The following is a 25000-nucleotide window of genomic DNA, read 5'->3' as shown; positions in this document are numbered from 1 at the left end:
GCTACCACAGCAAAGCATTGGGCCCCACACATAGCAAATGAAGACCACAAATCGTACCACTACTACGAGCGCAGTTACTTATGAGGAGTATTCTGATTCTGAATATATATATATTTTTTAAGATATTTTTTTATTTTGGTCTTTTACGACTTAATTGATGATAGGATAGTGTGGACAGGAAGCAAATGGGGAGAGAGACGGGGAAGGGTCGGCAAATGACCCGGCAAATGACCCGGGCCGGGAATCGAACCCGTGTCGGCCGCATGGTAGACAAGTGCCCTACCGGTTGGCCACGGCAGGGCCGACTTTGAATATTCTGACAGAATTGTGACAGCATTCTGTTTGTGCACAAGTCATTTGAATTCTTTCCTTGAGTTTCAGAACGCATGGAAAGGGAATATTATGGAACTGAAAAATCAGTTTGAAGTCGTGCATGTAACAGCACTCTATGTAAGCAAAAGGCCAAGGCAGACAAGTTTAGTTTTTGATGGAAAACAACTTTGTGAAGGACTGGCGACACGCACGGCAGAGCAGTCCTTGGTCGACCCTCAAACAACATCAAGACCAGGGCCAGGGCCAGGGGGCCTGCGGAGCCTTTTTTTCATTCATTTCCACACTAATTGAACCAATTATCAAAAGCTTAATTACCACAAGCTGGCATTAAGAGCTCCGAAATGAATGTGTGATTGAAGAGCACTGCCTCTCCCTCTCAGTAATTATTCCGCAAGAGCCGTCACTCCATGTTTGACCCCGAGAAAGAACACAGAGGCAGATTGGGGGTTGGAGAGAGGGAGAGAGGGAGAGAGAGAGAGAGAGAGAGAGAGAGAGAGAGAGAGAGAGAGAGAGAGAGAGAGAGACGATGAGGAGTGAGTGAGAGTAAGAAGGGAAGAAGAGAGGAGAGGAGAGGAGAGAGAGAAGGGGAGAGAAGAGGAATGAAGGGGAAAGGAGAGAAAGGGAGAAATGGAGAGTACGAGGGAGGAGAAAGGGATGGAGAGAGGCAGACAGAGACATAGAGAAATGGAGAGGTAGTACAAACGCTAGCATGCAGAGAATCAGCACACAGCACATAGCACCCAGTACTCTCCTCCACCCCCAGCGCCTCTCCTCTCCAACCCAACTCCCCACTCCCCACAGCCCTCTTCCTCTTCCCCGCCACGCGTCTCAAATCCCTGCCTCGGCTGTCAGCATGCTCGCTCAAGAGCACGGGCCTCATTTTTCATGTCACAGCGATTTCATGAGGGACCCCATCTGCATACATACAGTACACGCTGCTGCGCTACACCAAACGCTGCGCCAATGCAGCGTGGCAGAGAATACCCACCCAAAAAGCTACGTAACCCCTTTTTTGCTCTCCCTCTTTCCTTTTTTTGTCAAATTATTTTTTTTGACACCCCACAGGGGTGAGGAAAGAGCGTGTGGATTAAAGGCAACTGAGAATTCGTGCTCGTGCAGTAGTTGGATCTGATGCGACTAGAAAGGAGGCGAGGTGGCAGATTTCGGGGGACATTTGTGAACCACACTGCATAGTGACTCACGGTTGGAATTTGGCAAAGATAAATTTATCCTTTTTTACACACACACATTAACACACAAAGGCACCCACAGAACACACATACACACATCTACAAAAAACGTTTGGATCTCACCTGAGCCAAAAGTTGGAACTTTTTCAGTTCTCTTTCCAATTCCTTCCCAATGATCCACAGTTGCACTACCTGGTGGAAGAGCGAGAACAAAGTAACTTCACTTGCCAAAGCCAAACGCACTTGCACACATACTGTATAAGCACAGTCTTTCGTGCACATGCTAAACAAATCGTAAGTTCATGCAACTCAAGCTGTTTTTGTTGAGATCTCTCATTAGGATGCTTGAAATATGTTTTTTTTATAGATTACAAAGTGAGATCAACTTCAATATAGATTAGGCAAAAAGAAAATGGCAGTAGCTTGGCTAGGTCGCTTCACAGGAGAACATACATAAGATTTGGCTGTGGCAAAAACTGTTTCCCCCTTTTGAAAGCAAGAGTTGCATTACACATCTAAGCTAACATGTTAGTACACATTATTTTGTCAACACAAACAAAAAGAAAAAAGTATTACTAACATTGTATATTGGAGTTAAGGTTTTTAAAAACACTTTACTTTTTTATTTTAAAGACTGGGTCTTTTAATGGTACGTAGTTACCAGCAAAGTTTAAAGACATCATAATGCTAAGAAATGAAAAAAAGTATGCAAACATGGGAGATATAATATAAACAGACTACTCAAAATTGCACATTTAAGGGTTAAGGGTTACCTTTATGTTTAACAGTCCTGTCAGTTTCTTTACCATAACTTTAATAATATATAAAAGAGCAAGCAGTGCGTCTTGGCATCAAAGTGAAACAAATGATGGCTAAGGAAGCCCATACTTGGAGGGTTGTTTAAAGTCAAAAGTTATTTCAAGCTATAATAATAATCAATAACATCTCTCCTTGTAAGTAGTAGGATCAAACGAAAAGAAATGTCATTCAATAAAAATTTGATACATACCCAGGCACTGAATGCTTTTGCTCTTTTCTAAAAGACATTACGAAGCTATCCGGGTTATTTTAAAAAGGCCACAGGTCTTACCTCTAGGATCCTTTTTAAGTATAAAGAGAGAGAGAAAGATTAAAGTTGTGCTTTTTAAGATCAAATCAAAACACAAGATACTGTTAAAGAGAGGTTTACGGCTTCAGGCTACATGCATGACTTTTTATAAATTTAAACTCCGTTTGATGAGAAGCCTAGTGAAACTGTAAGGGGTTAAAATGTATTTAAAAGGGCATTACAGATTTTACGATGACAGGAAAAGAACAGAAAATGTAAGCAAGTTAAAGGTTTCATAGAAAACAATCTAAGCTTTATTGACAAACTGCTGCAAAACATTTTTTGGACAGATTTAGTTACCTATTTAGGCAAGCTCACACATGAAGCATAATGCAATTTTACGGATAGGATACAGAGACTAAATGGCAGTACAGTTTGAACGTTTTTTTAAAGTATGTACAAGAAGTTTGAATTTAGCTGCAGGATCCCTTTACATTAGAAAGAGACGACCCTTGTAGAGATTGTTTGTCCCAATCCTTTCTTACACAAAGTTTGAGCATGCAGTTTATATAGCATGGTATCACCGATGAAAATCCTCTTTTATTTCATTTTTTTCTTTCTTTTTTTACATGAGGATGAGCCAAAACTGGGCCTCTCTCTTACGAAAGGATTTTTTTATTTAAACAGCCATAAATGATTAATCTTTTAAAAAATTAAGGATTTGAGGACAGTCCATCTCGACAGTGTCTAAAAGGGCTATATTTCAAAACTCTAATAGACAATGAAAAATATTGATGTCTTAACTCTATATTTACAACTTTTAAGACTATTTAAAGCAAATATGGTGTAAATAATCATGAATTGGACTGTTGGCAAAGCCTTTTCCTTTCCTAAATTAAATCTCTCAGAGTATTACATAAATAAAAATTACTTTTACGGGTATTTTGTTATTTTGCTGATATTTAACAGAATTTTGAAATGTAGCCTAAGTGGGAATCTGCAACTGCACATCTATATAAAGTCATTTTTAAAAAATTAAACACAAATTAAAAGGTAGGAAAACTTGGACACTAAACATGTCTCTGTACAAATGTTGAAACTTTTAAATGTCACTAATTTTAACCAACCAAACCACTGAAGAAGAAAAAAAAACTAAAAAAGAAAAGAGAAAAGAAAAAGAAATCTGCTGTAAACAATGCAAGCCAAAAAAAAGCAACGGACAGGGAGGACATGGGGGCAGTGGGGAGAGAAGGAAGGAGGGAGGGAGGGCAAGTAGCAAAAGTAAAGACTTCTGAAAACAAAGCCACTTTTCCCAAAACTCATCAGCAGCAGTTTAAAAAGGAAAAACGTGGTCAATCTTGAAGCAAAAACAGATGTATTCTCTCATATCCGTTTTTTTTTTCTCTCTTTCGTATTATTTGGTTTGGCCTTTTTCTTTGTCGCCGAAGTTGATTTCGTCGTTTGCAACGAGTCCCAAGGTAGGTAGGTAGGTAGAAGAAAGAAACAACTTAAACGAGTTGAAGAGGAGTGGGAGGCGGAGGGTGGGATAATAGACAATTACTTTTGTCGGGGGGGCAGGCGGCGTAGTAATGCGTGAGCTGCCGTGGGAGACAGTTGTAGTTGTTGTTGTTGTTGTCAAGGTGACGCTTTAAGGAAGGGGAGACTGTTCCGCTGGTGGCAAGGCGAGGGGCTCAGTAGGGCGCGTAGCGTTCCCGGTATGTTCCTTTCGCTGGCCTTTGTGTTGGGGGAGGGGCCTTGACCGCCGGCGTCGTGCGCTGGGTTCCGTTCCAGTCGTCCTGACCTGGGGTTCCAAGACACACGCACACACACACACACACACACACACACACACGCACACACACACGCACACACACACACACACACTTAAGATCAACCAATGACAACTGGTAATCTAGTGCAAATCACACAACAAAATCTTAACGCACAAGGACTATGACTGAAGTTGGGCACGCATACACACATACAGTACACACACACACAGTATACACACAGTATACACACATATAGTACACATACAGACACAGACACACACACAGACACACACACAATCAGGTGGCAACTGTGATGGATCAAACTGAAGAGCACAAATTGGTCGCAGGACCAGGTCACACAACACAAAGCCGTTGACTAGTCAAAAAGATTCATCGCAGGGCTTGAATTGGGGACTATGAATGAAGCTGTGGCTCACCGTATGATTCATAGCTTTCTTGCGTCTCTCCATGCCCGTAGTCGTAGTACTCTGGCTCTCTGCATTCACAGGGAAGAGAGGTCACAAGGCATTGACAGTAAGTTCAGAGAGAGTAGAGAGAGAGAGGTTCCATTGGCCCATTGTTTCCTGGTTCTATTATTGCCCCCTTTAGGCAGACCTAGGCAGACCTAAGGACTGTTCTATTCAATGTAGGAGCATTATGACACGCCCCTTTAGGCAGACCGGAACCTGGTCATGTTAGGTGCCCATAGAAACCTATTATGTTGGCATATCTCTATATACTTAAAGAATCTCTGGTAAGTTGCTACATGCACTCGCATACTTCACTCCAATGTCACTTCTGCACATCATAGACATCATACAGACATCATAGACACTTCTACCAGAATGTAATGGGTCAAAGTGTAAAAGCCACTTTCACGGCAAATCAGGTTTTTTTAGAAAGTGTCGTCTCAAGTTTCATTCCTTCACAACACCAACTCAGTCTCATGTGCACCACCCTATGCATGAGCGTGTGTACACCCAATTCAAAGCAAGATGTTCACCACGAAGCCACCAATACCATATAAAACTTCCATACAAAAACGTACATGAACTTGTAGCAAGCACTTGTAGAAAAAATGTAGCAAGATTAGCGATTCCAAGTCACTTCTTGCAATCACTTGACTTAAATAAGGTGGTGGGCTGAAAAAGAAAAACCTCTTCATGCAATCCGCCCATGCCCTTGTTGGAAGGACAAACCATGAACCTTGTAATCAATCATCAGTGATAAAACTCCCCTGCAAGAACTGATCCCCTCATACCACTAGTATCTCAGCATATCTTACCATTTCACCACCCAATCCCACAAGTGAACCCATCTGATCCCTTCAGCATACACTACAGTCTAAACGACAGAACTATAAGAGAAGTAATACTCACGTCTGTGTCTGATTGTAGTAGTTGTCGTATGACTCATAGGATGACTCTGTGTAGTTCTCATCGTAAGCCTGTGGAGGAGAGAACGAAAAAAGAAAAAAAAACAGCAATTGAAGACAGATGTCTGCCGATTCCCTTCCCTGTCCTGTAATGTACTGTACTGTCCAGATCTCAGCCTACGCCATAAAAACAAAACACCCCCGTACAATCGGATCATCCTTTCTTTGACCCGCCACCATGAGGTTGACACCACAAAATGTTGCCATGGTAACAAGTCCCATAAATAAGACAGCACGCAACAACCACAACATTTGGCATTAATTGAGCCGCTTATTTTTTTGTGTGAAACAAAACCCCTGGACTGATCACTACTCTGTCTAGCCCTGTGGCTTTGAAACAAGTTCTTGACAAAACTTTCTAATGGTAAGTTTATTTCTTATCACTCCCTGAAGCCATCTAGCACATTTTGTAAACTCAGCTTGTCTCGCAGGAGCCCGGTTCTGTTTATTGTCTACTGGACAAGTTCTCAAGAAGAATTTGTGCTAGACCACTGTTGTAAAACGTACCAGAACAAAAGAATCGGCAAGGCTATTAAACATATTGCCAACTAAGCTACAGATACCGTACCGGCTGCCAGTGTCGATATGGAAAATAACCCACTCTCGCAGATAACTCTTTTTGTAGGTCCTTTTTCCATCTGGCTTATATATATATATATATATTTGTATACATCTACAGTATGTTTTGCCGATGTTTAACTGAATCAGTTCATCTATTAATCTAGCAGCAAGATGTCAAAACCCAGCAGTATTGAATCCACTTCCTATATGAACAAAATTTCCCAAAACTACAATATCCCTTTTAAACTACTATAGCCAAATGTAAAGAAGCATGGAATAGTATTACAGTATTCTAAATCCTATATTCATAAAGCCAAGTTCACACATTACCAAGGGCTTATAATTAGCCAGGCCGTGCCCTCCTAGTGACGCAACACCCTCAGCATTGCTACCAGTCAGGTCAAGAGCAATGCATGTACTTTCTGAGCTCCCGCAAAATCGGGAACTCCTCCCACTTTGTTGGGAAGCAAACAATCATTAGCAAACCAAAGGAGGACGTCTGGGAAATGCCGTTTGGGAAATGCAGTTTGGGAAATGTTAATTGTTATGCTCTTGGTCAGACCAAGTCTCGAGGAGATTTGAAAGTCGATGATAATCAAGCTACTTATAATACATTTGTAAAGGATTTCTTGATCTGTCACTTATCTCTTCCATTTATCATTCTTTTTCTTGAGGAGCCTTCTAATTTATTGGCCTAATTGTTCATTAGGAAGTAATGAGTCGTACGCCCTCGGTGCATAATCAAGTGGAATGAACTCATAATTACTCATTGATGGCCATAGGGCACCATCACAGTTTATAACGGGAGTGTGGTGGGTCTGGTTACCACTACCACTACCACTACCACCCAGTTTCCTTAGTGTAATACAAAATGAATGCATGACAGCACACAAGTACACACTCAACGTCTTTGGTGAGAGCATTATAACCTTAAATCCTTATGAAAGGCTACCCCTACCACCAAGTTTCCCTTGTGTATTAAAAAATGAATGCATGACAGTACAAGTACACACCCAATATATTTGATGTGTGCATTATAATCCTTAAGGAAAATATTTATAAATCCTTATGAATGGCTACCACTACCACCAGGTTTCCCTTGTGTATTAAAACAAGAATGCATGAAAGCACAAAGTATACACCCAACATCTTTGATGGATGCATTATAAACCTTTAGGAATATTCATAGAGCCTTATGAATGCAGTATTCATGGAAAGTGTCACCAAATGGACTTGCAAGATCCATAATGCATCTAAACTAATTAAATAAAAAGAAGAAGAGGCTACAGCAGCACCACTTACGTATTCCTCGTAGGTCTCCTGTGCGGGCGGGTGTGGTGGGGGTGGCGGGGGCATGCGTGGGGCCCCGGGGGCCGGTGGGTGGGCGCGGGTGACGGCTGCCCCCCTGCCAGGCTGGGCAGGGGGCCCCCCTCGTCCTGCCGGGGCCCCCCTTACTGCACCCCCTCTGGGGGGGCCGCCGCGTGGGGCGCCACCTCGAGGCGGGAGGCCTCTACCCCTGGAGTTAGAGGAAGAGGAGATGGGAGGAAGGCAGAGAGAGAGAGAGAGAGAGAGAGAGAGAGAGAGAGAGAGAGAGAGAGAGAGGAAGAGAGAGGAAGAGAGAGAGAGAGAGAGGAAGAGAGAGAGAGAGAGCGAGAGAGAGAGAGGACAGGGAAAAGAGGTAGTGAGAGTGAGAGATTGGATGGAAATATTTTTCCACTAAAGAAAAAGTTTGTGTGCACACAAGTACACCTACTATACTTGCCCCATTACTTGCACTGTACGGCAATGTTCAATTATGCCACTGGGATACTATACTATATACAACGGGTTACTATGCCGGCGTGTGCCTTCACTGTCCCTCTCCCCCCACTAGCTTTCTGTCTTATTCTTTGCTGTATTGTCCAAATAAAGTTGAAAGCCCCCCACAAATATCTTTAAAAATAAAAAAATAATGGCACTGTTCAGTACAGTACAGTACAGTACAGTAGTGTTGTGTATGCAAAGGATGGCTACAGAATAACCTCAGAGGGTAGGAGAAACTGGATGCAGTTTGTGTCATCAGTGTGTGTGTGTGTGTGTGTGTGTGTGTGTGTGTGTGTGTGTGTGTGTGTGTGTGTGTGTGTGTGTGTGTGAGAGAGAGAGAGAGTGTGAGTGTGTGCATGCATGCATAACATGTGCATGACAGAGGGTGTGTGTGTGTGTGTGTGTGTGTGTGTGTGTGTGTGTGTGTGTGTGTGTGTGTGTGTGTGTGAGAGTGTGAGTGTGAGCCTGCATGCAGTACCTGAGCGTGACAGAGGGTGTGTGTGTGTGCGTGTATGTGCGCGCGCATGTGTGCGTTTGTGTGTGTGTATGTGTCTATGTGTGAGTGTGAGTGTGAGTGTGAGTGTTGGCGTTGGCCTGCATGCAGTACCTGAGCGTGGCGAAGGGTGTGTGTGTGTGTGTGTGTGTGTGTGTGTGTGTGCATGCGCATTCATGCAGTACCTGAGCGTGGCGGGGGGAGGATGCGGCGGTGCCCCTCGGCCCCTGACGGGGGGTCCTGCGCGGCCGCGTGGGGGGTGCTCCTGCGTCCCGTTCAGGTAGTTCATCTCCCTGAACTGCTCCTGACAAATCTCATCCATCATGTCCTGCACAGGAGGAGGGAGGACAAAATACAGTCAGCATGCAGAGCAGAGTCAAGACAAGACACACGCGTATGCAAAAGTCACACACACACACACACACACACACACACACACACACACACACACACACACACACACACACACACACACACACACACACACACACACACACACACTCAGATGAGAGAGTATGAGAGAGAGAGACAAAGACACAGAGTGAGGGAAAGAGGAAGGAGTGGGAGAGAAAGAGAGAGAGAGAGAGAGAGAGAGAGAGATGGAAGGAGAAAGAGAGAGAGAGAGATGGAAGGAGAAAGAGAGAGAGAGAGAGATGGAAGGAGAAAGAGAGAGAGAGAGAGATGGAAGGAGAGAGAGAGAGAGAGAGAGAGATGGAAGGAGAGAGAGAGAGAGAGAGAGAGAGAGAGAGAGAGAGAGAGAGAGAGAGAGAGAGAGAGAGAGAGAGAGAGAGAGAGAGAGAAAGAACAGGAAAGAGAGAGTGAGAGAGAAGGAAAGAGAGAGTGAGAGAGAAGGAAAGAGGGAGAAATTGTACGAGGGGGGAGAAAGTGAGGGAGAGAGGGATGGAGAGAGGCAGAGACAGGGAGTGAAAGACAGAGAGAGAGGTATGTGAAAGGACAAAACGACTGCACGGTACTGTGCGTCCCTGCAGCGAAGCACAGAGATAGTCGTTTAAAAAAAAAAAAAACGGCCAACAAAAAAGAAAAAAAGAAAGGAAAAAGGGAAGGGAAAAAAAACAACATGCAGATCTTCAATGTCAAACGCGCCACTTGAGCACAGACAGCAATATCCTGTTAATAGTCAGAAAACAGAGCGCCTCAGCCACAGCTGTCTCCACGACACACAGACAACAAGCACATCCTGCGGGGAAGATTAGGGACCGAGTTGGACTGGAGAGAGGGAAGAGGAGAGAGCAGAGAAGGAAAGAGAAGAGAGATGAGGAGAGGGGTGATGACGAGGGGAAGGAAGGGAAAGGGAGAAATGAAGAGAAAGAGGGACAGGGGAGGGGGTGAGAGTAGAAGAAGGAGGGAAGAATATAAGAGAGGAGAAGAGAGGAGAGGGATTATGACGAGGGGAAGGAAAGGATGGGGAGAAGAGAAAGACGAGTGGGGCAAATAAAAAGAAGGGATTGCCACAGATGGACAGATTAGACACTTGACTCAATGGAGGCAAAGAATATGAGCAGAGCAGAGAGGAGAGGAGAGGAGAGGAGAGGAGAGGAGAGGAGAGGAGAGGAGAGGAGAGGAGAGGAGAGAAGAGGAGAGAAGAGAAGAGAAGAGAAGAGAAGAGAAGAGAAGAGAAGAGAGATGACAATGGGAAGAGATGGGCAGAAAGGAAAACAGAGTGAGGGACAAAGAAAGAGAAGGACGGAGGGATAAACAGATAGAAAGACAGGAAACTCACTGACTGGAGGCAGATGAAATGAGAGAAGAATACGAGGAGAGAAGAGAAGAGAAGAGAAGAGAAGAGAAGAGAAGAGAAGAGAAGAGAAGAGAAGAGAAGAGAAGAGAAGAGAAGAGAAGAGAAGAGAAGAGAAGAGAAGAGAAGAGGAGTGATGACAAGGGAAGGGTCTTGGAGGAGAGAGGGAGAAATAAAGAGGACAGACAAAGGAAGGACAGACAAGCAGAGAGCCGGAGGAGAGGGGGAATGACAATGGAATAGATGGGTAGAAAGGGAATGAGAGAGAGAGAGAGAGAGAGAGAGAGAGAGAGAGAGAGAGAGAGAGAGAGAGAGAGAGAGAGAGAGAGAGAGAGAGAGAGAGAGAGAGAGCACAAAGACAGGCAGATTGAAAGAGAACCAGAGATGCAGAGAAGACGGGGAACAAGAGAGAAAAACAATGAAAAAGGAAAGAGTCAGAGGAGAGGGATATGACAGGGTGGGAGGAGAAGGGGAAAAGAGATAGATGCAAAGGAAAGATAAAGAGATGGGAAGAAGAAGATGAAGATAGAAGACAGAAAAAAGGGGGATGGATAAAGAGAAAGGAGAGAGAGAGAGAGCAAGAGAGAGAGAGCAAGAGAGAGAGGGCGAGGGAGAGAGAGCAAGAGAGAGAGGGCGAGGGAGAGAGAGAGCAAAAGAGAAAGCGAGTCGTTCCTTAAACACCCATCACAAATTTATCTCTGATTATTAATCTTCACAGCCATCATCACCCACAAATTCCACCAGTAAAAAAACATTTCCCTCCTCGCATGGCAGCAGAATTATGCAACAAAAGCCGGCAATTTACCAGATTAAACTGTAATCTTCCAACAGAAATACAAACGTTTTAGCCCACATTTAGTCCATGTTTAACACTGACCAATCTGAACAGACTGGAATGGCAGGGGTCACCAGCGGCATAGTGCCTCCGCTCCATATTGTCTTTTGAGAGACCACCAAAGTCTTGGATTTCCTTGTTGTTCTAGAATTTCAGTAGCAATTTACCAAACAGAAGAAAGGCTATGTTAGAAGAGGGAATTATAGTCAGGGACTGCAGATGGAAATTAGCTATATAGCTATAATCTGGCACACGCCATCTTTTTACTTCTGTAATCAATGTGTAGTGTGCATGGTCCCTGTTGAACTAAACTAAATAAACTAAACTAAACTAAATTGACCCATATTTTAAATCGTACCAGACGCACCAAAAATGGTACATAGATGGTCTTCAGGATGCATCTCATCACTTCAGAAGTGGTGCCCTAATGTCAAAACATGCCTCTTTTGCACTGCTGGTTTTCTGTTAGGCCTACAGCTCGACACAACATGACATGCCCTCCACGTTTTGCTTTTCGATTCAGCTGTGTCATGCCTATAGATTCGAAAATCAAAAAGTGGCAGACCGTGAGTCACGCTTTGTCGAGCTGTAGTAGGCCTACCAGAAAACCCCCAATGGAAAAGAGCCATTAGACCATTTCTAAAGGGAAAATCCCTGCAGTATGGTAGGCAACGACGTTGAACTTGTGCTTCAATTTTAAAAGGAATGCTGCACTCAGACAGTGGATGGTTGCCAAGCCGGCCGGATGGTTTAAGTGCACACAAATTATCCCCCAACCAGGATGTAATGTACAGTGTGTGCCTACTTGTGTTTAGGCATAGAATATGTAGCCTCTTTGCACCGACAGAGAGTACTGAGCCAAAGAGCCTGGTCCATTGAGCCAAGATTAGACAGAGACGACTTTTAGAAAGCAGACTTTTGTGTGCGTAATGCCTGAAAGCATAAGTGTAGGGCTTCGGGGGTGAATCGAGTCAGACGAAAACCATTATCCACTCCCAGAGGTCCTTAAAAAGACTAGCAAAGTTCATCTCAGCTCTTTCAAGGAGAGGTGAAAGAACTGGGGAATGGCAGAAAATATTGTACGACAGGTCTTTGGAAACAGGAAAAGCAAGCAGAGTTCAATTGAGGTCTTGCAAGGGAGGAGGAAAGACTAGGCAGTGGAAGAGAAGATTTCATCACTGGTGATGCAAGTAAGCCAACTGAGCAACAAGAAGACAGACCATTTCCACTCTGACAGTTTTCTGAAGGTGGTGGTACGGGCAAATCAAAGTTAATTAAAAAGAAATACTGGCATGTACTTGATGGGTCATTAGATCCTCATTTACATTAGACTCGCTTCTCATCAGGCGGTAGAAACCTGGTGCAGAAAGTACCAACCCTGCCGCAGTTTCCTTTCCTTCCAACACAGGCAACCTCACTGAATAATTTGGTCCTCAGATTGGATTGGATTCAGATTTTACATTCTGAAGCCTGGATTGACACCAGTCATTGTCTCGTCTTGCCTACCATCCTTTGCCTAACGTAGAAACAAGTGCGACCCTGAACGTCACCAGAGACTGTCTGTACATAAGGAGACGGAACACTTCAGAAAGCGTCCATAGGAATGAGCGGGGGCAGTTTGTTATGCTAATATTATATGGCGTGTGCCTGCACATATACCACCTGGCCGGCAACAAGAGCCAATTGCTTGCTGAGCTGCACTGTCATTTATCCAATCATCTCGTTGCCTCGACTCACCTAGTCTGACTAATCTGAAATTGCGACCCAAATTGCGACCCTGAGGCATAGCCAAGATGGCCGCCGAGTGAAAGGACTCATTCTAAATGACTTTTACGTCACTTTGCTCAACCCAATTGCCAGCATTACCACCACATGACACACTGTATTCCAGAACATTCCCATGAGCCTCACCGGAAAGAGGAACTTCTTGACCTCCTCCATGGCGTGGGCCATGCGCACGTAGGCCTCGGGCACGGGCGCGAACACCTCGATGAAGACGTGCAGCTCCATGGATAGGTGTGCGTACTTGGGCTCGCCACTCTTCCTCAAGCTCTCCTCCTGGTGGGGCAGGCATAATAACACAAACAAGGGTGAGTATGGTAGTCGGAAGACATTACAATAGACACGACATGAAAAAAAAATGAAAAGAGACACTAAATTATTTTACTTGTTTTACTTATTTACTTGGTGATAAATCGCAGCCCCTCTATGGAGTCAACGATCAAACAAAAATGATGAGAACACAACCAAGAGTGAGTGTGTGGTCGTAATACATAGAAATAAGACCCAGACAAATGTTTGCAAATAACTGAAAAGAGACAATTGATTTATCTCACTTTAAGTGACTTTAATAGGGGGTCCAAGTCACGCCCCTTCATGGGTCCTGAGATCCAACTCACATCAAATGGAAAGCAATGCATAGACCTTTTCTGAACTCCCCTTCCCCTTTTTTTAGATCTTATCCAGGAAGGTGCCACTGATACTATCATTACATAACATTTAGCTGACTCTTTTATCCAATGCAGTTATTACAGGGTATTGGTTACTGTCCCTGGAGCAAAGTGGGGTTTGGTGCCTTGCTCAAGGGCAATCCAAGCAACAGTAGGGAGAGTTATAGGACGAGTGGGATTCGACCCGGCAACCCTTTGATCTTAAGACCACCTCCCTAACCATTAGGCCACAGCTACCCCAGACATATTGCCATCTCATCCTCCATGACGCCCTCATAGATTGCTACATCAATAAATTGCAAACGAGGTCGTACAGATAATAATTGAGACTTAAAAATGTGCAATAGGTTTAGAGAGAGAGAAAAAACAGCCCATTCAGGCAAGGCCATTCTATGAAAGGCCATCTTCAAACTACCTCCAACAGAAAAAATCGTACACAACAGGGACCAGAACACTGACTCAAGAAACGCTGGCCCTGTCTGCAAAAGAATTCAGACGAAAGGATTGTTAAAACTTCTAATATAAAAAACATCCCTAAAGGTGAAAAAAAAAGACGTTCAAATATGACAAGGGGCTGCAGAGGCAGTGTCATCAAAGGACAGGACAGTAGGCAAAGTTGTATGGCGTTCAAGTCAAGTAAGTGAGAACTATTGCGGGGTGTACTGTGTGGAGGCAGCACTTCAGAGGTAATCGTCTATCAGTGGCAACACAGAGACTTGACAGTGACTGTGTGGCCTTTTCAAGAGGTGAAGGTTTTTGGCTGCGAATAACGCTTGATCACTTGTCCACTCACCGCGTCTTAGTAATAAAAAATTATTTTAAAAAACCTTCACAAGTCGACAACTACTTCAGATGAAAGGGAAGGATGCAGAGGAGTGGGAAGAAAAAGACTTGACTTAGGAGGTGGAAATATGAATCTGGCAGCTGCGGCACAAAATAAATGAAAAAATAAAATACTCTCGGCCAATATTTATTTCTCATCACATCATCCTTGAACTTTTTTGCCTTTTCCTTGGAGCGCCGTTTTCAGGGAGGCGCCGTTTCAATGAAGTTTACTTGTACGTACATTCTTGAATGCTGCACTTCTGATTCACATGTGGCATGTGGCTGGCTGTGTAGGTCCTCTTTCTAAGTTGTGTTGGATGAAAGTGTCTGCTAAATGTAATGCAATATAATGACAAACCTTTAAAAATAAAAGAGATACCTTGTGTGCCATACTGCACCATATACTGTAAGTGTTAATGCACAGAAAGGAAAGAAAGTAAGCTGATTGAAGTTCACGAGGGGACATACTTCAGTTCTTTGGAAACACCGACGCGCACACACACAGACACACACACACACATACACACACACACGCATGCATGCATGCACACGAATGCACACATGCACACAAGTGCACGCACGCACATACACTATGCACACGCACATACACACACGCGCGCACACACACTTAAAATTCATACTGCTCCAACAAGTCAGTTGAATTAATTATAGTGTCGCCTCTGTGTCCATTTACACAGTCTCCATGCTCCCGAGCACTCAGCCCCTTCATTACGAATTAAACCTCGTCTGCGCTCATTCAGGGACCACAAAGACCGCCTGTTGACTCGGGAAATCTGCCCCTGCTATTTAAACTCAAACGACCTTTTCCACCCTCCCCTACCTCTCCCCCGACACACGCTGGTTGACTTTGCAGGGAGGGACATCTCGCATCTGCTGACATCAGTCACACCTTTCCCTTTTATCTCATTAAGATTCCTTTCAAAGCATAGAGACAGAGACTTCGACAATCACATCAGTGCACACACAGTGCACAATGAAGACTCTTTTCTTCTCTTCCCTGACGTGACCCTGCTCATCTCCCCCGACCCTGCTTGGCCTGTGTACTCAAGATTTCCCTTCCAACACCATGGGGCAATGCAGGGACATCTCACATCTGCCTACACTACATCTGCCTACATCAGTCACACCCAGGGATGGATTATGATTCCATGGGCCCCTGGGCCAGACAACAAGATAGGGCCCCTTCAATGGGCACTGCCAGTGTACTAAGGGATTCAGGGTTTAAGGCCAGATGTGAAAGTCTTTGTTGTAGTTGTTGGGGGTATGTGTAGCTCTGAGAAAATACACTGCTATTTTAACGCAATATGACAGTGGAAATTTAGAGGCTTGGGCTTCAGGGCCCCCTTGACTCTTGGGGCCCTGGGTCTGAACCTGGTAGGCCCGTGCATTAACCTGCTCTTTGTCACACCTTGGCTTTTATCTCATTAAGACGCGTTCCCAAGCATAGAGACATACGTAGACAATCACAGCAGTGCACACATTGCACTATGAAGACTCTTCTCTTCTCTTCTCTCCTCTTCTCTCCTCTTCTCTCCTCTTCTCTTCTCTTCTCTTCTCTTCTCTCCTCTTCTCTTCTCTCCTCTTCTCTTCTCTTCTCTTCTCTTCTCTTCTCTTCTCTTCTCTTCTCTTCTCTTCTCTTCTCTTCTCTTCTCTTCTCTTCTCTTCTCTTCTCTTCTCTTCCTCTTCTCTTCTCTCCTCTCCTCTCCTCTTCTCTTCTCTTCTCTTCTCTTCTCTTCTCTTCTCTTCTCTTCTCTAACCCTGCTCATCTTCACCAACCTTAGCCTGTACTGTATACTCAGGGTTTCCCTTCATATGGTGTGCTGCTGATGATGACTTTGAACAACACTTTGGATACAAGTGTCAAGCTAAATGTAATACAACACATTGAATGGGATGTCATTGGCTTGGTGACCTCAAAGTAGGAAAAAAAATAGGCACACCGTACCATAAGACAAATAAATAGCATATCGGAATGAGGGGAAAAAAACAATACCAGGGCGTTTTCGTCTTTGATTGCCCCCACATACACAGGTGGGAGGCTAATTTGTTTCTCATTCAAAGCACAGAGAGACAGCCCCTACACCACAAACATTTATTGCTATTATGAAAAAAACTATGCAGATCACCCACAAGGAAAGCATAGTCAGAAGAGCCTTTCGCCCTGTGGTGTGGAAATCACTGAAACTGTTTTGAAAACATTATTTTAAGGTTGAAAAAACAAAACAGTCATTCACTTTCCCTCCTGCCAGACAGTGGCTGTGGCAGCAGTAGTCATGGCCTCATGGTTAGGGAATTTCTCTTGGAAACTGAAGCTCACAGCTTAATCCTGTTACAAAATGGTTATATTAAAAACCAAATCAAAGCAAAGAGGTGTCACACTGATCTTGTCTCGCATGGATCCCTTCCCCATCAATTACCCCGTGCCTCGAGTCGCTTTGGATAAAAGTGTTAGCTTGTTGTAATGTAATGGTTAATTGTTAATTGTCAATTGTCAGGACAGCATGACATGACTGCAGTGTGTGTGCCTGTGCCTGTGTGTGTGCCTGTGTGTGTGTGCCTGTGTGTGTGCGTGTGCGTGTGCGTGTGTGTGCCTGTGCGTGTGTGCCTGTGCCTGTGCCTGTGTGTGTGCCTGTGCGTGTGCGTGTGCGTGTGCGTGTGCGTGTGTGTGTGTGCGTGTGTGTCTCACCTTGGTCTTGTCTCGCATGGATCCCTTCCCCAGCACCGAGATCTTGGCACCCGTCTCCTCCTGCAGACGCTTTATTGTGTTTCCCTGAGGCCCCAGAATCTTCCCCACAAAGTTGAACTGGAACAGAGGATGGAGAAAGAGGGAGACAGGGAGGAGAGGATGGAGAGGGAGAGAGAGAGAGAGAGAGAGAGAGAGAGAGAGAGAGAGAGAGAGAGAGAGAGAGAGAGAGAGAGAGAGAGAGAGAGAGAGAGAGAGAGAGAGAGAGAGAGAGAGAGAGACATATATTTTATGAAGTCAGTGTAGAAATATCTGCATTCCTACAGAGTTGAATCAGCCTTCTTGCACCGCAAAGCTCTGTGGTTTCAGTCATTCGAAACCCTATTTTGACTGTACAAGAAAAAAAAAGCTGGCCAGTGAGAAAATAAAACTCACATACTAAATCAGAGGAACAGTCCTTGTTTCTAACCGCTGGCTGCAGCGGGCTTTACTTGGTCGTCGGGACCAGTCAGCGGAGCCAAATGCATATTTGTGGAAGAGCAAACCCAGGGCAAAGGCAGGCAGGGCTGGAGTGGCCATCTGGCATACCGGCATTTCCCGATGGGCCCTGCACCCTTGTGGGCCCCTACTTTCAGAAATGTAATAAAATATAGATTTTCTTCACATTTCTAAGAATAGGGGCCCACCGGTGAGTCAGTTCTGCTCCACAAATTTTGAGGGGCCCCTTTAAGCCAAATGTGCCCGGGCCCCATTTCTACCCCAGTCCAGCCCTGGAGGCAGGGGTGGAGGAGGCGTGGAGGTGCAGGAGTCTCTCTACTCTGCTCTGGAGCCACATAAAGACTGCTTTTCTTCAGCACACGTGGCACTTGAACACTGCTAAAGCCAGCTTTGGAAGTTTGCGGGGGGTCAGTTCATACCGGATTTCGACTAAACGGTTGGGGAGCACAGCGGCGGGCGGGCCTGATGGTAAATCCTGAGCATGAACCTTTAGGTAACCCTTTTTGAAAGAAGAAAAACCCAAGGTCATGACTACTGTAAATACTGTATCGTCATTGTAGACCTATATTTTATTCTTGCATACAAAACTAAAATCAGGCACCGAGCCTGAGACCCATCAGCCCACCAGCATCAGTGGTGGAGCTTGCCATGGTGCCTGCCTAGGGTCAGACTGTGTTGTTATTATATTAACCAATTCATCCTCATACTGCAGTCTCACAAACCATGCCTTTTCAATTAAAGCAACAATGAGTAGTTTTCCTCCATGGTCACCACCAATTGGTTGGAAGCGGGATTTTCTCCCTTTCAAACAACAGAGACGACCACATCTTTCAAGGCAATGTAGCACAGTTGAGGGAAGTCTGAAGATCCTCCCAGCCTGCTGCATGTTGATTCAGCCTACCACTGAAATGATTTTGCATGCATTATTTTATGTTTAGAAAAAAATGTTGCTTTAAAGGCTGAATAACCCTTCGAAAAAAAGAACATTTTCAAGGAGATAACCAACATCACGTGGCATCTCTGAAATTCCTTCCTTCCAATGATTTTGCAAACCGGTATTACTTTCCCAGTAGTAATTATTTCACCCTTACAAAATAAAATATGTTGTTTTGAAAACTAAACACCCCCCTCAAACAAAATGAAACTTCATGAAGAGAATAAACTCCAAAGTGGCATCTCTGAAGTGGCAAACACCGACAGCCAGCCAGGCAGCCATACAGGGAAGTTGCTCCGTTCCAGACGACAGTGTAGACAGATGGGAGAAGCAGAGTGGCTGACCGGCGTGCGTCCAACACAACGCATCGCATCGCATCACATCCCATCACCAGTCGCCGAGACCCCTCCCTCGCAATCAGCCGAGGAGAGACAGCAGACGGCACGGCGACCAAGACAGACGCCACAGCAAGCGAGCTGTGACGAGGCCAGTTATGTGCCGACCAAGCCATGACAAGGCCAGTTGTGGCCACGACAGAAACAGAACTCCTGTTCCATGAAAGCAGCACACACACACACACACACACACACACACACACACACACACACACACACACACACACACACACACACACACACACACACACACACACACACACACACACACACACACACACACACACACGCACACACACGCACACACGCACACACGCACAAAACATTCGCCTTGCATTTTCCACCCCATCTATTCCACACGCGGTACCACAGAAATCCACTGCACTCCTCCATTGAATTCTTCCTTTTCCTTGTCCAACTCCATTATTCTTCCACTCCCCCCGTCTGCCCAAAGAGATTCAACTCTTTCTGGCCAGAAGCCCAATGCACTACACAAACAGTGGTGGGACTTGTTTGCTACACTGCGAGCACGGAAAGGAAAAATACGCTTACAGTCAGAACAAGAATTAGACTTAACATTGCGACAATTAAGACTGCTTAACAGACTTTGACTTAAAACCACCAAGAGAAAAAAAACAACAAAACTGAGCTGAATAGCTGAAGAGCCTCGATGACGTTGACGACCCAGATTTGTAAAACGTCTGCAATCCCCATGTCAGCAAACCTGGGCTGACTGCGCTGTCATGTAGCAGGGAAAGCTTTTCACACTGGTCCACATTTGCGGATGTGGAGAACGTTTTTCTTTTTTTGTGCCTGGAGCAGTCTAAGGTCTTGACAACCTGCCCTCATCACCCCACCCCCTCATCCCCCGCCATTCACCCATAAGAGCAGACACCCCTCCTAGGGATCTGTCACTGTCATCACTCTCCCCAGCCCACACAAGGAGTGTGTAATTGGGAGCCTAGGGTAGTGAAGAGGACGGGGAATCGATGTAGACAGGTTAGCATGTCTGATTGGGGTGTTGTGGAGGGAGGGTGAGTGAGGAGGGGGTAAGTTGGGGTGTAGTTAGGGAGGTCAATTAGTGCAGAGGTGTGTGTGAGTGTGTGTGTGTGTGTGGGGGGGGGGGGGGGTCTTGGTCTTCCGTCGCCACACACTTTGACAGGAGTGAGAGTTATCCGTTTGATGTTTGAGAATCTGAGAAGGTGCAGTGTGTGTGTGTCGCAGGGGGGGGATATGTGGAGTGGGGCCAAAGTATGCTGTTCTCGAAACCCCAGATCAAAAATAAAACCCCTGCCACAGTTCCCTGCCAACACAGGTGACTTCAACAAGTAAATTGGTCTACCTGTCTTGAATAATCATCATCACAATCAGCTGATTGAGGGCTGGTTGGATCACATTTGGGTTTTTCTTCATGTTGTGTTTTGAACACGGCACATCAGACCATTGTGGGGATCATTTTAACAAGGGATGATCAACTGACAACAGCTCCGAGTGCTTGGATCACACACATGTACTTTGAAACCATTTGTTAATTTCCAAATGTGTGCGGAATGCCCTGATTCAGTGCGACCATAGATTGTAGAATCAATGAGCGCGACAGAAGGCTCATTTCTTCTGAACTGCCGTATGGCATTCCATTTTCAGCATGTCCGATTGAATTTAAGAACACACCACATGCTTCGACTAGCTGATCTGAACAGATGTGTTGTCATGTGATCTCCAGTTACCATGATTCCATAATGATTTTACACACTGGGATTGGAACCTCTGTGATTTGTGTCTGCGAGTGTGGTTTTTTACATATCTTTTTGGTCTTTTATTAGCTTACTTATGACAGGACAGCGAGAGATTGGACAGGAAACGAGTTGGGGGGAGAGAGAGATCGGGAAGCTTCGGCAAAGGACCCCGGCCAGAATCGAACCCGAGTTGCCGGCACATCAGCAAGTGTGTGCTTTATGATCAGGTTTTAGGTGCGAGCACAAGTGAACGGGCACTGGCACGGTGTGTGTGTGTGTGTGTGTGTGCGTGTGTCTGTGTGTGCGTTATTACCCTACCTTGGGGTACTGTTTAACTGGTATGAGGACACGTTCCTTCAGCTTGATGTTCTTGGTTGTGAAGAGGTCCAGGTAGGTCTCGGCTGCCGCCTTATCCTCTGTCTCTGGATCACCTTTCTCTAGTCTCGCAATTTCTGAGAAAGAGTCAAAATAAAGACGCCTGCTTTCAGTACACATTAATAAAAAAAACAATCACCAACTGTACAGCCACACAAACAACAAATGCAGACAACCTTCATACAAACACACACTCACAGGTGTATGCGCGCACACATGCACACGCTCGCACACGCACACACACACACACACACGTTTGCATTCAAGCTTTGCTTTGCTCAAATGCAGCCAATGGGCATTTTAATCAGTGCTAAAAATAGCAATACTATCCAGCTGGAGGCACTTTCTCCATCAGAAAAACATAAAAGGGGAGCTTGAGACAGCACACTGGAAAACCGAACAACTGCTGACGCACATTACTGACCCGACTAGGCAATGTTTCTGGTTTTGCGTTGTTTTTGTTTTTCCCACACCATAGAGACTCATACATAGCACTGTGAATCCTTTCACTAATGATACAGAAGAACGCCAGACAGAGCCAGACGATCAAAACAGTCGTCTAGACGTGCTTACTCCTTAAGGGAGCTTTGGAACAACCTACAAAGATATGAACGCGCTTATACCATCAGCATGAAAGCCTTTTCCAACAGAAAGAGTGCCTTTATTTTTTTTAACCTTCCTCTTTCTAAAGGAAAGTGCACTTCAAAAATCAATACAACACTATTTTTGAATATAACCATCAGTCTTCCACGCTTCATACACTTCTCTGTACATGAATACTTTGCCATTTGCCACACGCGAAGGGAGGTAATGAAATATTCCAGCATTATACCCTAACCCTGTCAAATTGGACTGCTTTCACATTACATTTCACGGCTGTGTGTCACAGAGAGAGAGAGAGAGAGAGAGAGAGAGAGAGAGAGAGAGAGAGAGAGAGATGACAAAGATCTGACAGGAAACTGAGATGATGGACCATTTTCATCTCAGAGTTGACACCATGCAGGAAGTTCTGAAACTCCCCCCCTTTGCCCCTGAAAGCTGAGAAGCCACTGCTTAGGAAGCAAGTGAAGGATATAATTATCAATGTAACCACTGCCAACCAAAGCACTGCACGTGCAAACAAGACGTCTTCACACTCATCTGACCACATGAAGATAAGCGCACACAACATATGGCTGGAATCAATAATACCCCGGCCAAGATAGACTAGGCTACAGGAAAACAAGATATTGGATAAAGATTTAAATACCACAGAAGGTGGTTGAAAATTAGCTAACCAGTGTCCCCTGGTCAAATACTTAAAGTCCTTGCTCTGTATTTCCCATCGTCCTTGCCCTTGTAGCCTACAATCCCGACAGCATTTACGTTTGAACAAATGGCGAGAAACATGGAAATTCTGACAGGGCGTGTGAAACCGACTCTCGAGATTTTATGTTCCCCGTTTACAGCAACCTTGTCCGGGGAAGGGCATGTGATCAGAAACATATGGCGATGTAGGTAGGTTTTCCGAAAAAGATAAACATCTCCCGCTGACGAGAACGGTCAATATCCAGCTGCAACATTTCCCATGCGGTCAATACATCTGGTTTTGGGGCAGTTTCATTGCCTTGACAAGGATTAACCCAAACCACTTCATCCGTCTTCGATTTCTCACGGTCAAACTCGACAGCCACATTTCAACTTTTGGCTAAGGGTTCGACTTTAGCAGTAAAATTATTGCATTTTGTGGCCGTGACGCGCCATGGGGACATGTATTTAGCAAATGGACATCAACCATGACACTTACAATGCGTAATGATTTGTTTACGACGGGCGCACAAGCAAGGCCAATTTCATAATGTCCTCACTCATAATCTTAAATTGCATTTACTGAATGTATTGGTGATAGGATGTTGGCTCTCACTGAAAAATCCGTGAATAGTGGGCTATCGGCTAGATAAGTTTTCACGTGTTCCCTCAAAAAGAAAATACCACCACCTGACACATCACACGATAAAGGTTGTTTTACGCTATGATTTATATTTTTTCAATGGCTACTCTACATGACTACGCATTGCCGTTGACCATGAAGCATTAACAATAACACAAACGTACTACCCATTTATGTCAAAAAATAATAACACTGGAGCTTAGGCTTGACATCTGGGGTCCGACACCATAAAATGACCATCCTAGGTTGGGTGTTATACCATTCTGCACTTTGATCAAAATACAAGGGAAGAAAATAGATATATCCCACGGCAGAAGCTTTACATTTCATACATAGAAAGACTAGTAAACATGTTGTGCCTAATCCTCCACTCGTGTAGCTTAACCCGCAGGTTGCGTTGCGCAGACCAGCATGCACGCGCGCTTCCAGACTGGGCTTGGGGGCAACAACCAGCGCTCGCGCAGCATGTAAGTGGAGTCTCCAGGACCATTCAAGTTAATAACTGACAGACTGAAGAAAAAACAACGAATTTTACCTGCGGATAAAAGTTTCATGGCGTGTGTGAATGACGCATCCAGGCTGTCTCTCTCTGCCATCAGCTCGGGCAGGTATTTACCGTCATTCTGATTCTCCATTTTGAGTTTGTAAATAAGTTAATTCAGCAACCAAGCTGCGCTTAGTCAAGAAAACAGCAGCTGATTCCCCCTACGAAACTTGCTGGTATCCACTTTCTGGGGGCGATATTCACGGATCACTGAGCGCGCAATGTGAACAGGTTCAGAGATTGACCGACCAGCTCGGACGCGGCAAATCCCCCTCACCGACGCACAGCGTGTTGAAATGGAGAACAAAAAAGTCTGTCGGATGAAAATGAATAGAACGGAATGGAGCGGAAGTGATCTCACCAATATTGGACCCGTTGCTTTTTGGAACCGCCCACTTTGGACTCAGTCCAGCGGTCCACGTTGAGAGTGCTTTGCTGTGATTTTATAGGTAAATTTTAAAAAATAGAGTTAAATTGTGCGCCTCACGATGTTTAATTTTATTTTGAATAAGTGCCACATTTCTCCCATTTCTCCATGATGTACTTGTCCCCTGGATAGGATATCTTATGTGATCTAGGCTAGGTTACTGCATAAATAGGGATATATTGTCCTTCTATCTGCAACACGTAATTTGCATGTTACTAAATAGTTATTGTCGATAACATGGTCATGTTGAATTGTAGGCTTTTGACAAAATTACTATTTTTGTCAATTGTCATGCGATAACGGCACGCTGCTGGGGAGCGCCCTAGAATAATCCCAAGGTGCGATATTTGCTGCCCCCGTGTGGATGGATTACAAAGACACTAGGCCATTCACATTCAGCAGCACCTGCCACGACACTAAATTTGGCCACAAACATGAGCCTGTGTGACTGTGCGAGTGTCATGTAAGGAGAGTGACATGATTACTGAAAGCAATACCAGTGCTTGTTGTGAGATAATAGTGGCAGCAAGGCATAGAATGCATTGCATAGGCTATATCTGCTGTGCTATTTACACGATCGAAAAACGCCATTAACATTTTATCATTTGATGTCTTGGTGATTAAAGTCCAGTATTTCTTCAGCAGCACGGACTGCAAATAACTCAGTGTAGCCTATCAAGTCATAAATGCTTGTGGATGGGTTAGGTCTATTACACTGTCAGTGCTCAGGTTGATATATCTCCTCGCATTAAACTGTTATTAGCATGGGGGGGTTGCAAGGTTAGACTGAAGGTGCCTGTCACTTGCAAATTAGACGAGTTGACACGCGCGGCATATCAATGGGTAAGCAGAGAGTGCCAAGCACGATGGGCGTGCGCATGGTTTCTAATGAGGGGGGGAGAGAGGCAACACACACACATGCATGCGTACATATACACGCACACATGCGTGCGTGC

The 25000-nt window shown here is 44.8% G+C and overlaps 1 protein-coding gene across 2 annotated transcripts in view; it reads right to left on the bottom strand.

Annotated features, from left to right (window-relative positions):
- khdrbs1b (KH domain containing, RNA binding, signal transduction associated 1b) overlaps positions 1-23923 on the bottom strand; it is a 24533-nt gene extending 610 nt beyond the window's left edge. Inside the window, exons 1-10 of one of the 2 annotated variants that reach the window (XR_010032219.1) lie at positions 23609-23923; positions 21087-21220; positions 17209-17325; positions 13138-13284; positions 8821-8963; positions 7642-7855; positions 5723-5790; positions 4781-4839; positions 4133-4372; positions 1647-1715 (exon numbers count right to left, since the gene is read on the bottom strand). Coding sequence is in view for 1 of the 2 variants with exons in the window: in XM_063185763.1 (XP_063041833.1) it covers positions 4263-4372; positions 4781-4839; positions 5723-5790; positions 7642-7855; positions 8821-8963; positions 13138-13284; positions 17209-17325; positions 21087-21220; positions 23609-23708 (1092 nt within the window). In the remaining variant the exon portion in view is untranslated. Of the gene's footprint in view, positions 1-1646; positions 1716-2855; positions 4373-4780; positions 4840-5722; positions 5791-7641; positions 7856-8820; positions 8964-13137; positions 13285-17208; positions 17326-21086; positions 21221-23608 lie in introns of those variants that run through there. The other variant, XM_063185763.1, reaches the window with a different exon arrangement.
- Between the last annotated feature and the right edge of the window lie 1077 nt (positions 23924-25000).

This window comes from Engraulis encrasicolus, chromosome 20 (assembly GCF_034702125.1).
Source record: "Engraulis encrasicolus isolate BLACKSEA-1 chromosome 20, IST_EnEncr_1.0, whole genome shotgun sequence".
Lineage (NCBI taxonomy): Eukaryota > Metazoa > Chordata > Actinopteri > Clupeiformes > Engraulidae > Engraulis > Engraulis encrasicolus.
This window is presented reverse-complemented; position numbering and strand designations above follow the sequence as displayed.